Source organism: Poecilia reticulata, chromosome 4 (genome assembly GCF_904066995.2).
Source record: "Poecilia reticulata chromosome 4, P_reticulata-male-v2, whole genome shotgun sequence".
NCBI classification, from domain to species: Eukaryota; Metazoa; Chordata; class Actinopteri; order Cyprinodontiformes; family Poeciliidae; genus Poecilia; species Poecilia reticulata.
Window position 1 is genome coordinate 16635644 of NC_088833.1, and position 15495 is coordinate 16651138.

Genomic DNA, 15495 nt, shown 5'->3' on the forward strand with positions numbered 1-15495 from the left:
AAAGAAATGCATTATTAAACAATGCCAAGCTAGACTTGAATGAAATACAATTTCACACTTGAACGAAAGGAAAAATTTAGAAAAGACAACCGTTATTTTTCATCAACAACTGATGCCTTTGGTTCTTACATTCAAAATATTAGCAGTGCTATTTTTGGCTAAAGACAGTTTATTGTGTTTTTTTTTTTCTTATTTGCAATATGCCTAAATATTTCTTCACTAGCAAGGTCTGAGAAGTAGTAGGTTTACAATTCACATCTAGATTATTGGTCTTTTTCTAAAAAGTTTGCGTTCTCTTTATTGAAAGTCAAACTTTCATTTCAATCACAGACTATTTGACCAAACCTGCTCTAAAGTGAGCGTCCAACATCAGAGTAGTTTTCTTACCTGAGCACGAAAAGCCGTCTCCATTAAATCCTTCTTTGCACGTGCACCTATATGACCCTGGTGTGTTGACGCAATCTGCATTAAGGTGGCAACTGTGGTCCTCTGAGGCACATTCATCATAATCTGGAAATAAAATATTATCGTGTCACCATCATTTTGGCATTAAAGTACAGCTCCAGACAAAATTAGGTAATTACATTGAATTTAAATCGATTTAAATATTGGTAAATAATAATCCACAACTTCAATATTTACAGAGTCAATCTGAGTAATCGACTCACCCACACACTTGATGCCGTCTCCCACCCAGCCGTCTCTACAGCGACACTTAAAGCTCCCCGGCACGTTAATGCAAGCAGAGTGCATGTCACAGTTGTGGGCTCCAATCTCACACTCATCAATATCTGAAGAGAAATAAACAGCAACAATATCCAACAGTTATACTGTTTGTTATGTGAACTTAAAATAATAACTACCATAAGAACTCTCATCAGTAATAAGTGGTTTTGAATTTGTTGAAAGCATCTGGAAGAAAAAACTTCCACACAAATGCAGTGCATCGTTGATCAGGAAAGGAGAGAATATACTTTGTTAGATTCTAATAAATTGAACAGTTTTGAATTTTCATTTCTAAAAAAAAGCATCACAAAGAGAATAGAACAGTTTTTGATGGCAATAAGGCGCCTTGGCTGCAGAACGATATCTTAAAAAATATTTCTGTCCTTTTGATAACAATTTACATTTATTGTAAATAACGCATTACTAAAATGGAAATTTTCCTCACCATTTACCACAACTTGTTACTTATTTCTTGATTGCATTCTAGAGCTACATATATAATTTTCTAAAAATGTAGAACTGAAAAATTTGAATAAATGGTTGACCTATTTAAACACTTGGCTCAGACCTCCACAGAAGGTTTTTTTTTTCCCCTGTTGGTGTGCGTGTTTGTGTGTGTGTACCTGTGCAGCCTGTGGATCCCTTCTTGACAAAGTATCCCAGCTGACAGTGGCAGATGAACGAGCCTTTGGTGTTCTCACAGTCACCGTGGAGACAGATGTTTGGGTTCAAATCACATTCATTCACATCTGGGCAGACAGGGATGGACAGAGACCGGTTACACAAGCAGAGTTTTCTCGACGGAGCTCAGAGTGATTTAAAGTGAGACTGACAGAGAAAGTCCCACAGAAAACAAAACAGAGTCATAACATGTCTGAACCTAAGCACAGGTCAGGGAGAAAATAAATAATGCGTCAGCCAAAAATAAAATGATAAAAGAACCTTGAAGAATTTTCCTCTTACCAATGCAGGTCCTCATGTCCATGGAAGCCATAAATCCATCAAAACACAGACAACGATATTCCCCAGGAATATTGGTGCACTGGCCTCCATCACAGACCTCTGGAGTCTCTTCACACTCATCAATATCTATCAAACAGCAGGAACAGTTGTTTTTTTATGTTAAAAGTAAACACGCAAATGTCCTAGTGTATAGGAAAGCATGTCCAGCGTTTTAATACCTGAACAAGTCCTGAGGTCAGGCATCAGAGCGTAGCCCTCACTGCAGCTACACTCATAGCTGCCCTCAGAGTTGGTGCAGTGAGTTTCACAACCTCCGTTCATGATGGTGCACTCGTCAATATCTGGAGAAGAGGTCGTCATTATTAAACATTGGACATGCACAGTCTCAGTGAAAACAGAAAACTTAAAGTTGAATGGATTTCAACTTCTATCAAAATGTTATTCAATATCAGAACAAATTTTCCGCGTACCGACGCAGCCCTGTCTGTCAGGTGTGGCCTGGTACCCGGTGTTACAGGAGCACTGGTAGGTCCCGGGCATGTTGACACACTGTCCGTTTCTGCACAAGTTGTCACTCAGCTGGCATTCATTCATATCTAAACAAAGGTAAAAATAAAAACAAAATGCATAATACATTCTGAAATACAAGAATGTATTGATTATTTTGCAATAAACTCATTTAACTTTCATGGATGCATATACATGTATATATAGGTGCACTATAAAACATAAAAGATATGATTACAAATTCATTTATAAAATTAATTCAGCTCAAAAAGGGAAACTAATCTATTTTGGAGATTTATTACACAAGTAATATATTGCAATATATTACTAAAATTGATATATTTTAATAATTAAGGTTTACAACTAATGAAGGCTAAATTTTTTTCTCTAAACAGTTACATCATCATGTAAAAAAATATTTCTAATACTGAAATGTTACATTATGACTGTTGTCATCACTACCTTCGCAGACAGATGCATCGTTGCTGAGCACATATCCTGCAGGACATTCACATTCAAAACTTCCCTCTGTGTTCAGGCAGGTTCCTCCGTGGCACAGCAAGGGGTTTCTCTCGCATTCATCAATGTCTGTCATTAATTAGAAAACCATAAAATAATTTGAAAAGTTACCAAATGAGTGTTAAAAGTGAGTTCTGGCAACATTTTTCTGTAGTTCAAGCTTACCCATGCAGTTTTTCATCATCATGAAGCCACTTTCGTAGCCTTCAAAGCATTCACACTCGAAGCTGCCCGGTGTGTTGACGCATGTGCCGTGGCCACAGAGGTCAGGGGAGATTCGACACTCATCGATATCTGAAACAAAGGTATACAGAAGAAAAGGAAACAGTTTCTTTTGTTTTGTGGAAACATTTTATCAGGTTTTTTTTTATTTTAAATTTAGAGCCTCTGTCACCCAGTTCGAACCTGTGCAGTTTCTCTCCTCGGCTGTGAGAGCAAAACCGCTGTTGCACCGACATTTGAAACTGCCGATTGTGTTTCTGCAGGTTCCATAAGTACACAGACCCTGGAAGACCTTGCATTCGTTCACATCTGTAAAGAAACACGTTTAAAAAGAGATTAACAACCAACTCATACAGTGGATTCAGTGCGGTTCTACCACAAACTGGCTCCCCATCTGCAGGCAACATTAAGTACCTTTATAGAAGGACCTGCCGGTGAGAATATCTCCTCTGTTTGCAAAGCCGCGACCTCTGGGACAGATGGTATTGAACTCTGACGTTCCCTCTTTAGGACACTCCTCACAATCGACCCCCCAAGCAGCACCCACAGAGCAGCAGCACATGTCCACACGGTACCTTCCCAGAAGCGGCTCACCGCACTCGTCCTCGTGCCATTTCTTATAGCACTGCTCACTGCGCATGTCTGGAGAAAGTTTGCAAAACCAAATGAGGATTTCTGCATTTGGACTTGAAGAAGTGGCGGTTTTATAATCTAAGTTGCTCTTACCCACACATGTGCGACCGCTGCTGTCCAAGGTCAGGCCTGCAGCGCATTCGCAGCGGAACGATCCCTGGGTGTTCACACACCGCCCGTTGGTACACACTCCGGGGAACACTTCACACTCGTTTATGTCTGCAGGGAGAGAAGAGATTGACACATGCATAAAACGTTCAAAATAAAAGGAAAATCATGAGACTGAGGTATAATTGCAATGTACAAAACACATGTTCAGGATCATCAGTGGCAACTAAAGGGGCCACACAGTCTCACACACACAATGACATGAAACACACTCACCTTCACAGACGAGGCCCTTCATGCGAGCAAATCCTCGAGAGCAGGCCGTGTCTAAGAAAAAAAACAATGTTATATACAGTATATACAGTTTTCTTTTGTTAATAATTACAGCAGCGTGGATTTATGACATTTTACAACGTTATGTAAAGTGCAAGTCTGAATTTTGTGGTACGTACACAGACTTTTAACGTCTGAGTGATCTCATTAGGCTACTAAATGATAGTTTATTGATTGGAAAACTGTGAATGCCGCAGGGAACAGACGAGTACCAACGCCAGGATATCTGCTGTTTGTTATCAAACTCTTTGCTGTGTCAGAGATAAGTTAATGGGTTGGGTAACTTTTTTTTTTTTTTTACATCTGGAGAATTAAGACCGAACCACTAATGGAGAAACATGCTGAGAGAGACTCTTTTTGTGCTGCTACCCTCATTATTCTGAGAAAATGGGACGTGTTACCTCAGACTCACATCTGATTTACTTAAAAAAACATTCAGATAAAATTAACTGGTTGGTTTGCCACAGCAGAGTTTTAAACAATTAAAGATACAAACAAACGTGCTGTATGCCAAGGGTGGATTCTTGGTAGAACTCCAGGTAATCTGTTATATTAGTCTTGGCAACATGTCAGTGGGGTGCTTTGAATCCCACCACGGCTCTGGCTACAATCCAAATGCAGCAGCTGAAATAAAAAATCCACAGTCTAACTACGAATATGTGCAATGCTACGATCAGGTGTTTTGCACAGAGAGATTGATATGTGCCCTGCTTCCAATGGAATGTGACTCTCAGCTGGTAAAAAGAACTCACATCTCCAAATTGCGCATATGCTGGTTGCTCTTAAAGCAAGTAATCATTGGTATGACATTTACTATAGAGATGCTGCTCTCTGCACAGAAGATCCAGTCAGTTGCATTCTCTCATGCTGCTGATGAAAGAATTAATTGTGTTTTCACCTTCCACTGTGAAGCTCAGACTGATTCCTCCGGATCAGAATCATCTCTCAACAAAAGACTCAGTAAATGTTTGGCTTAATTTTGCTGTGATTTATTGAACAGTTTTGCTATATTATATCAGGCAAGTTAAATGAACTCCAATGTTAATGCCCACAAGAAGAAAATTAATTTTCTGGTTTAGAGATGCTAGAGGTCATGCAGAGTGGTGGGGACATTGTGCAATTCAAACAAAGTCATGTGTACAAAAGATTTTCAGCAACATCATTGCGATAAAATACTTGCAACAAATTATGTAGCTTCACTGAACAGCCAGTGAACGTCAACTTTACACCCAAACTAACAAACATTCATGAAGTCGTGTTTTAGGATAAGTGAACTAACCGATCTCGCAGGGTTCGCAGGGGCTGCCCCAGGCGGCTCCCAGCGTGGAGCAGCACTCAGACTTCAGCGTGGCTCCGTTGATGTTCACCTCACAGCGATTGTCTTGTATCGTGAGCCAGCAAGTGCTCTTCATGCTGTCTGTGGGGTCGAAGCAGAACAGACAAGACTTTATCTAAAGAACTTTGTGGTGTTTTTAGGTGAAACAAACAGTTCTGTTAACACTCAGGATTCCCCAGCCAAAAAACCTAAACAAGAGGCTACAAAATGTGGTGAGCACATTTCTAATCCAAACAAAACATTTGCCAAGCCAGTTTTTCCCTATTAAACTTGTGTTTGTGGGACACAAAATATAAACCAAACAGCTAAGCTGATCAAAGATGACCTCAGCACATTAGCATTATCACATAAACTTGGGTAACATCATGTTAAAACTCTAAAAATATTTAACTTTCCATATTTTACTCTTAAATAATAAGCATTTCTGTCTGAGGCTAAAGGTTAAGCTAGGTAAATGCCATAAATCTGTGCATTTTTGTTATTTTCTAATCCCACCCTGCATTCCTTATAGCAAAGATTTCCCACCAAATCCAGACGACCACCCAAACACAAAAGCACGCTTTTCTTCCCTAATCTCTTCCCTTCCCACTGGGAAATATAGAGCAGGAATGCAACACAACAGTGTGAACAGTGTGAACTTTGTGATTGATATAGTAGTAGATACCAAAATGTTTGTTCTAGTTGTATTTCCTATGGGCATATGGCTTTGAAAACTAAAAGAAATTATTTTCTTACTTTACTATTTAATCTCTCATTTCAATTTATTATTTCTAATCTGTTTCAATTATTGTAATCTCCTTTGGAACCAAAGCTAAATTTGGGCTCTTTTCTAAATAACAGCATGTGTTCACCTGCCCCAGTTTTCATTTAAATTTCTAGTAATTTGTGTCCACACCTGTTTTTGCAGAGGCATGTAGAAACACCCACACAATTTTAAGTGGTTGATGACATACATGAACTTATATTTTCCTGTGAGTCATGTAAAGCAGAATCTGTATGTATAACATGGCAAACTTCTAAATTTTGAGGAGAAAATGTTAGGCAGCTATAGTCTGAGAAGACTGATATGCTGTCATTCTTTTAAGTTGGGTTTTATTTGTACAGATGAATCTGGTCTGCTTATTTCTTAAGGAGAAATCGGAACAAACTAAAATGGAAAATTAACAAATTACAAAAGAAAAGGTAAAAAAATCAACCACCAGAATCTCTTTTATTCCATGTTGCTGCCATAATTCACATTAAACGACTGTCTCACCAACGCAGATGGTATTCGTGGAGTCCAACTTGCTGCCATGGGCGCACTCGCAGTTAAAGGACCCGGCCACATTGCGACATAGTCCATTGATGCAGGGGCTGGAATCACACTCATTGACATCTGGGACATGCAAAAACACACATTTGAAATCAGGGAAAGGTAACTTTTAGTAAGTTAACACATCTGGCATTAACTCCACCTGCAGATGATATCCACAGATAGAAACAAACAACAGAAAAACAACCAAACATGACTTTAGCGGAGTGAGAACTCACCCTCGCATGTCTCAGAGTCGGGTTTGAAGACGAACCCTTTGGGGCAGGAGCAAGTGTAGGAGCCCGGTGTGTTTCTGCACAGGCCGTTGTCACAGAGCAGTCGGTTCACCAGACATTCGTTGATATCTGCCAGTAGGTCAGAGAGAAAACTCTTTTCAACATCGTTAGGCTTTATTTGCATTGTTTACTTATTATTATTGCTCAGGCTCATCACTGGAAACCTGTCAACACTCCTTGTAAGAAAAGCAAATCCACATTTGTTGACGTGGAATATTTTCACACACTTTTCATGATTCTCAGGTCCCATAAAATACATCTGAAGCATTTTCCATTGCTTATTTTAATTTTTAAACATGACGGAGTCTTACTATTTTTTGGCTAAAAAAAATGACTGGAGTAAACATTACATTCTAGTTAAGCAGAAGGTGGATCTAAGGAAGTAACTTTCCTACTAAATGTATTTGCTTGTGAATTGAGATAATTAATTTAAAAATATAAAGTGAAAGGAACAGAGACAAATATGATTGGGGAAGGACTCATATCTTCTGAGATGGATGGTGAAAGCTCTAAAAAGGTCCAAAGTTCACTGTTTCCTTCACTAAGTTGCAGCAAAATGTTAATATTTTGAAGCAATTAAAGCTTTTTGTGAGCCCTCTAGAAAGTGCTAAATCATGATCAATGTTTGCTTATTGAACTTATTTCAGTAATTGTTTTGAATATGATTTCTACAAGTTTCACAAGACAGTCAAAGTTTCACTATTAATGGTACATAATACTGCTTCTCCAGTCTACAACACTGTACCAGGATATAAGTCTTTAATGTTTTGGTTCTACTGAAAGTCTTTGGTGCACCATACACCATAAAAGGAAAAGGAAGGAGCCCCTGAAATGCTTTGGCAAGAGAGCAACACTGCTGCATTTATAGTGTGCCAGTGCACACACAGGTAAACATATTTAGTTACATTATAACCACAGTCTTCAAAGAACTGTTTGGAGCTTTTATGTTGACACAATGAAAAACATGCATACATTTTCTTTCCACTTTAAAGTTAGGCATTTTTTTCTATTGGTTTCTCACAAAGAGTTCCAGTAAAATACAGAAAATGAGAAACAATTGAAGGGGGTTGAATAGTTTTTTCTGGCACTGCAGATGTCCAAACACACAAGTCATAGACACAGCTACTTGACTTTTACTAACATTTGTAGTGCACTTATAATCACAGCAACCCTGAAACATCTGTGAATCCTTTCTTTACAGGAAGAAATATTATAAACTTCCCATAAAGTTAAGCTCTGAAAACAAACACAGACTCACCGACGCAGTTCTTTCCACTCGTGTCAGACTCGTAGCCAATGTTGCAGATGCAGCGGTAACTTCCTCTGAGGTTCTCACACATGCCATTCTGGCAGATTTCTGGGTCCAAGGCGCACTCATTGATGTCTAAGAGACCATCAAATGTAACTCAGACGATGTTGGAGATAAAAATGAATGAAGCGATAATTTTTTTTTTATGAAAAAGGCTTACCTCTTCCATCAGTTGTGATACCAATACCACCACTGCATACGGCCTGGAACTCAGCTGAATGGGAAACATTGAACAGCAAACAGCTTAAATAAGCAGATTTTCGCTTTTTTTTTGTTTTTTTTTACTCTCAACTTTGACACAAAGATACTACCTGAGTTTCTGGATGGGCAGGGTTGGCAGGGCTCTCCAAAGCCATGCTCAGGGTTAGCACAGCAGCACTCAGACTTGGTCACCGCTCCTGGAAATGGACGCGAGCACGTTCCCATTTTTATGGTGCCGTAGCAGGTGGTCCTCATGTGTGTGTCCACACACACTCTTCCATCAACATCAACGGCCAGACCCGGTGGGCACTCGCAGCGGAAGGAGCCCTCGCTGTTGATGCAGCGGCCGTTCATGCAGATGCCAGGTGTGAGACACTCGTCGATGTCTGATGGAAAGAGAAGGCGCAAAAGAAGGGCATCATGAGGCAAATAGAAAGTATTTAATGATTTATGCCAATAAATTAATTTCAATCCCAACCTTCTTTTAGATCAGAATTTTATTATAATTTTCTTCAAATATACTTAGCCAGCAGGCAGCTACTGGTGGTGTAGTTAAACCCTCAAAAGAAAAATACAGGGTGAGTGTGTGATCCTAAGTGCTTAAGTAGAAGACAACCAAACTTTTTCTCTTGTTTCAAGAGGATCTTTTGACTCTTTCCAGAAGTGATAAAACCCTTTAAGTGAAAAGATGAAATATCTTCTACTTAAAAAGTTAGCAATTGTGAATATGCATGTTTCTTTTACAAAATCTTTTACAAATCCAATGAACTGGTAGCAAGTTGGAAAGATTCCATAGCATATTCCTTAAAGAATTGTTAATTTTCTTGTTTGTATAGTTATTTTTGGACAGTAGTAATTAGCAACTTGTGAGGAAGTTAAAAAAATTTAACAAAATTTCTGGTTTAAAAAAGAAATGATCATTGAGATTTCACCAAATTTACAAATGCTAAGTCATACCGATGCAGTACCGGCCGGTGGGTGCTAAAGTGAAGCCCGGCTTGCAGATGCACTTAAAGCTGCCGTCCTCATTGATGCACATGCCATTGAGACACATGTTGGTAGTGGCGCACTCATCGTGATCTGGCAGAACCAATAAAAGTTTGATGAATGTCATGACAATGACCCCTCCGTATGAAGTTCAGTCATGTTTTTGCATTTGCTTTTTTTTCCTCACCAACGCAGTTCTTCCCATCCGGAGTAAGCTCAAAGCCAGCATTGCAGATACACTGGAAGCTGCCCTCTGTGTTGACGCAGCGGCCGTTACGACACATCACTCCATTCACAATACACTCATCAATGTCTATAAAGAGGTGAGACTAACTGTTAATTGTGTTCATGAAACATTTGACTCCAATATGATGAATTTATGCATGCTGAAGGAATTTTCAGATGTACCAATGCAGGCCTGTTTGGTAGGGGTCCCCTGGTATCCCTCGTGGCATTTGCAGTGGTACGACCCAGGTGTGTTGACACAGTCGCCATTGATACATGGGTTACTCAAACACTCATCCACATCTATATGTATATAGCAAAAACAGAGCAAAAACAGATCACAAATAATCAACCAGGACATTAGCTAAGTTCCTTAATCTTACAGGAGATGGCAGTGTAGAGCCTGAAACAAAGTTGTAACTTTGACTGCATCACATGTGGTTCTGTGGTCCAGTGCAAACTGCATGGGCGTGATTCTTACCAATGCACTCCCCGCGGACATCCTGCTTGTATCCCATGTTACACTCGCAGCGATAGCTCCCACGTGTTGGGATGCATCGTCCATTTAAGCACAGGTGGGTAAAATGTTGGCAAAAATCGAGGCTTTCATTCACAGAAACGGTGCCTTAGAAAACAGCGGACACAAAAAAGAATAAACGTTCACAAAAGATTGTGTAGGTACCACACTCTCTGTTTGGTTTCAGTAAACCTAATCATTCAGATCTACTGAAGGGACTCACCTATGTTCAGGTGATTCAGGCCTCCTCCATTTCCTCCAAATGTCCCTCCATTTCCCCCAAAAGTCCCTCCATTGTCTCCAAAGCCGTCCCCTCCTCCATTGGTATGTGGCCTTCCGTTCCCGTTACCGTTTGGTATACTGGGCAGCTTGAATCCGTAGTTTCCGTTGTTGCTGGGGAAGTATCCATTAGGGAAGGTGTGAGGGAGTCCTTGTGGGACACCCACAATACACAGACGCCTGTACTCATCTTGTAGAAAAAGAGATGGAAAACAATAATTTAGAGTTTTGCTGTGATCGGTTTTCTTCACTCGATTCATGCATGAAACAAAATGGCTCATGGAAATCCTCAAAGTAGTCAATTACTCCAACCAGCTTGCTTAAGGGCAATCTGTAGGAGAAAACATTTAACAATGTGACTTTTTAGTCAATAGGTCACATCAAAATCTACTTTAAACAACCAACCTCTTTGAAAGTCAGTTTAGATCACCCCATTTCACCAGCTCCAACCAACTTTCAAACACATTTGCACATCAGCGGATATCGGTGAACATCATTTAGCCTTTCACTCTCCAACAATAATTTTAAATTGTTCAGACAAAAGACAATGTTGTCTTTCCAATGTCTAATTGGCTGTACAAAGCTGAAGTACCATCTGTGTCTGTGAAGCAGTTCTGAGTCAACCGGAATGAGATTTACTTCCTGTGAGAAAAATAAATGGTCCCATCTGTTAACATATAAACCATATATTCTTTATATACTATATTTCTACAGGTTTATACCATTGACAAGTAAAATAAGTTGAGGATATCTTTTATCTAAAATAATTGAAAACACATTTTAGATTATGGGTGAAACAGACATTCCTTTAACCGATCAGCAGAGTAACAGACGATGCTTTTGAATTATTTTTTAAATGACGAAATGATGGGTGACTGAATACTTTCCATCTTTCTTTGTTTGGACTTTCATGACACTCCGGATCGGAAAAACCTGCAACTGTCCTTTCTCATTTGGCTGACGTTAGCACTGTTTTGGTTTTAGATGACAGTTGTAGCAACATCCAATCACAGAACGCTAATATGGAGACTCCAAGAGAGTCTGGACTGTCCATCTATAGGAATTACCTAGCCTTTGCTTGGAATTGAATTAGCATAATTCATATTTTCTGTTCTGTGAAAGTTTCATGCTCACCGGACCCTCTGACAGGACACATCTCTGGGATCTGGCCCAAAGCCCAGCAGCGTCCTGTTTCACAGCAGCATTGCATCTTCGTGTACTGGCCATTCAGCTCCGCAGCACAGCGACCATTAGCAAGAGCAGAGAAACAGGTGCCCACACGCTGATCTGGGAGCAGGAGGAAAAAATTAAACAGCAAAATTACAAATCAGACAACATAATCTGACAAAGAAAATCTGAAGAAATCTCAAAGCTACACAAACAACATTCATTTAAAAGAAGGAACCTTTTTTATTGGTGATTTTGAATGTGTATGAGGTAGATTCAATTTGTGGTTTTATTTACATTATTGACTGTAAGTGCTGAGCTATTTGTCTATTTACAGGTTAAAAAAATCTAATAACAAGCTGCATAAACAGTGACTGTACATGTTTTAGGAGGAGAATCTGTAAATCCAAAAGTCGTGTTTAAGAAATTTAGCACTTTTTGCATGATTTATTGTGCGTTGTAAAAATATTGATACCCCTTTAAACTTTTCAGTTTGTCCTATAGCCCTAAAAATGCTGATGTATTTTATTTATGGATCATGTATTAGAATGGACCAGTCAAAGCGCAGACCTAAATCCAACCCTGAATACTGATGCACAGTCACTTTTTCTGTAGAGAAAACTTTTAAACCATGTATCATTTTCCACAATCATGTGCAAATTTTTTGGCCTATCACATAAAATACAGTGAAGCTACTAAGGAAATGTAGGTATTTTTATTTATATAGCACAGTTTCAGCAACAAGGCAATTCATAGTGCTTTACAGGATAGGAAGAAATACAACAACACAATAAACCAAAGGAACGAGCAAAATAACAAAAAAACAAAAAATATAACCCCATGTTAAAGAATGAGTAGTCTGTGATTTATAAACTAGTAGAGGTTTCTCTGTACTCTTGATGATGTGGATCAAGGTAATGAGTAGTTTCTCTAGATACCACTCTAGAAAGTAGTTGTAACATGACAAAGTGTGAAAAGTTCAAGATGTGTGAATGAGGTTGCAACATACTGTAATGTTGTGAACATTGAGTTACATTCATTCAAACACCTAAAGCAAGACCTACTGGAGCTATAAAAGTCCTTGGACTGGCTTGCCCTCTCGATGGTCCCTGAGGAGGAAGACTTTTATACGCTCACAGCAGGAACGGTTGCAGTGGTTTGTAGCTCTTGTTATGGCTTTGGGTTGCTGGGGCCTCGTCTAAATACCAACATCTGAAGGGCCTCCGAAAAAGGGGTCACATTTGTAACGGCTTTCCAGGTCAAGGTCAGTGGGACAGGAGAGTGAACTTTCATACATGGAGAGGGTGTTCTGGTACAGCTGGGCAATAAACATAATAACCATATAAAATAAAAAGAGAGAGTAGCAGTGAACAAGTGAGTATTAACTTGGAAGCTGAAAGAAATGCTAAAGTGGAGAAGAAAAAAATAAAAAGAGAGTGAATGGGGACAGGAGGGGAGGGTCTCAAGTCGATTAACCCACTAATGAGCCAGCAGTCTGGAATTAATCAGTTCCATGTGGAGCAATTCCTGCCAATTAGATTGAACATGAGGGACTGTGCTGTGTCTGGGAGCTTATACAGAGCAGCGCACGTACGCATGTAGAGGCACACTGACGTATAGGTATGCATTCCCCCATATGTATACACCAGCATGTACACAAACCACAGAATGACGGAGCTGTAGGAATGGCAGGGGAAAGAGGGAACAGAGTGAGTGAAGTTGTGGTGTGTGGGGTTTTCTCATGAAGATGATGATGACTTAAATTAGATCCAGACTACGGTTTACTCACTTCTGTTGCTCCATCACAGAAGCATATACTTTCGTTTGGTGGGGTGTTTATATAGACTGACTGACTGGACAGGTCTTCTTTTTTCGTGCCTTTACCATGTGACAGGATATAAGGCTCTGATTGCTGTCGGTGCCCGCTGCTAACTCTTCCCCAGCCCTTAAAGTGAAATAGCTCCCACTGGCCTGGTTCAGCAGAAAGCAGAACATCCCAGAACACACAAAACACACAGTAACGTTTCCTAGCCAGGACAAACTTCCTGTTTCAAGAACAAGAGACACAGAAAGCCATCAATCAGTCTCATTTATTCTCTTTATGTTAGGATTTAAAAAAAAAAAAGGAAGACGAGGGTTTTTCTTTTACATGTCGGCAAGTTACAGCCAAAAAACGTCTATGTACTCTTTTGGGATTTTAACACAAAGTAGAGAACAACTGTGGGAGGAAAATCACACATGGTTTTCAAAGAAAGGTTTTAAAGGTTTTCACTGCAGTTACAGCTTCAAGTCTTTTGGACGTTTAAGGTGACAAATGTAAGTAAAAAATGTTACATTTTGATCTGATCTATATATTGCATCTTTTTGGGCATGAACAACAGTTTATAAATGTTTTTTCTTGTTGAAGATGTTTGAAAACAACACATAATCTTGCTTCCATCAAATCATGCAACACTTCTATCATAAAAACATTTGTAGTTTGCAGGATTAAGTTCAATGGGTATGAAAACTTTTGCAGTGGTTTGTAGCTCTTGTTATGCCTTTGGGTTGCTGGTTTGGAACAATGAAAAGATTTAGTTTGTAATTGCATTTGCAGATTTGTACCTTGTTTGTCAATTTGAACAGAAAAATAACGGAAGATACCAGTTTCTTTTGCTTATGCATTTAGTTTTTTTTTTTGTCTTCTGTTGGTTGCTTTACAGTTATTCATAAAAGAAAGAAGATGGAGGACAGAGAGAGAATGAGGAGGAAGTAGAGAACATAAGGGACAGACATAAAACTTTAACTCAGTGGGAGAGTGTGAGAATGTCTCAGTTTTGGAGACTAAGTGCAACACAAAGAACTTAAAGGAGATGGAAATGTGCTCATATCCACTAAAACAGCAACACTCTACTGTAAATCTTTTGAGATGTTCACCAAGGGAATATTTTATTGCTTTAAAAATAAGAAAGATTGGACCAGTAAGACGGAAACAAAGTGACAGGAATACATCCACTGAGGGAAAAGAAAAGAAACAAGAAAAAAAATATGAAAGGCCTTAATCAGATACAGAAAAGATGCTGTAGGTTGTTTGACTTCAGCTCTCCTTTCATTTGGAAGTTCTGTAAATGTGCAACCATTTTTCTTCCTGCTTTTTAAAAAGGATATCACAAATACTCCTCTACTGTTTATGTCAAAGTTGACTGATTTTTCTCTTCTCATAAAACATTCACGAGAAAAAAAATATACAACTTCAGTAAACAAACACTTTGAGCTTTGTCTTGTGCTAAGGAAACTCTCCCATCAAACTGCCAAAAAAGCTAAAAATCCAGCTGCCAGCTAAAAGCCTTGTTTCCTGTAATATGTTTTGAGCTTGTTGACACAACCAGTTCAAGATCCAGCATTAAAACAGTTGATAACCAAACAGCAAACATGTTTTTTTATTTGTTTGGCGAGAACAAGAACAGCTAGTTTTATTGATGCACGCTTTTGGTGGAAAAAAATACTTTGAACGAAAGCCACCCAGAAAAATTTTCGCTGAGAAAATACAAGTGAAACTGGAGTTTTCAAACTAAAATACTGAATGCCCAGTTATATTTAAGGATATGGTATCAGATATATCTGTTGACAAAATCTGCTGATCTCCAGATCACTTCAAGATGTCAAAATAACCTCTTACTTGACGCAAAAGGTCTCGTGAGATCTTCACAATATGTGGAGCAAATGACTTCCTCAACTGTTCGCCCATAAACATTTGTCTAAATGCCTGAATATATGCCAAAGGTTTCATTCGGATTTCTTGGTGGCAACATGTCCAGAAGAAAACCCCAGCAAACTCAACACCATCCAGCCCATTCCAGGAAACTCCTGGACATCATACGGTCAGAAGGGAGCTAT

The 15495-nt window shown here is 39.1% G+C and overlaps 1 protein-coding gene across 1 annotated transcript in view; it reads right to left on the minus strand.

The window, feature by feature from the left end:
- Positions 1-15495, minus strand: part of fbn3 (fibrillin 3) — a 71968-nt gene that overhangs the window by 15495 nt on the left and 40978 nt on the right. Inside the window, exons 10-33 of the mRNA XM_008407965.3 lie at positions 11587-11739; positions 10397-10642; positions 10138-10281; positions 9840-9959; positions 9619-9744; positions 9402-9524; positions 8555-8830; positions 8404-8457; positions 8193-8318; positions 6878-7003; positions 6603-6722; positions 5291-5428; positions 3955-4005; positions 3664-3789; positions 3352-3579; positions 3121-3246; positions 2881-3009; positions 2659-2784; positions 2160-2285; positions 1908-2030; positions 1690-1815; positions 1350-1475; positions 669-791; positions 388-510 (exon numbers count right to left, since the gene is read on the minus strand). Coding sequence (XP_008406187.2) covers positions 388-510; positions 669-791; positions 1350-1475; positions 1690-1815; positions 1908-2030; positions 2160-2285; positions 2659-2784; positions 2881-3009; positions 3121-3246; positions 3352-3579; positions 3664-3789; positions 3955-4005; positions 5291-5428; positions 6603-6722; positions 6878-7003; positions 8193-8318; positions 8404-8457; positions 8555-8830; positions 9402-9524; positions 9619-9744; positions 9840-9959; positions 10138-10281; positions 10397-10642; positions 11587-11739 — 3285 coding nt within the window. The remainder of the gene's footprint in view (positions 1-387; positions 511-668; positions 792-1349; positions 1476-1689; positions 1816-1907; positions 2031-2159; positions 2286-2658; positions 2785-2880; positions 3010-3120; positions 3247-3351; positions 3580-3663; positions 3790-3954; positions 4006-5290; positions 5429-6602; positions 6723-6877; positions 7004-8192; positions 8319-8403; positions 8458-8554; positions 8831-9401; positions 9525-9618; positions 9745-9839; positions 9960-10137; positions 10282-10396; positions 10643-11586; positions 11740-15495) is intronic.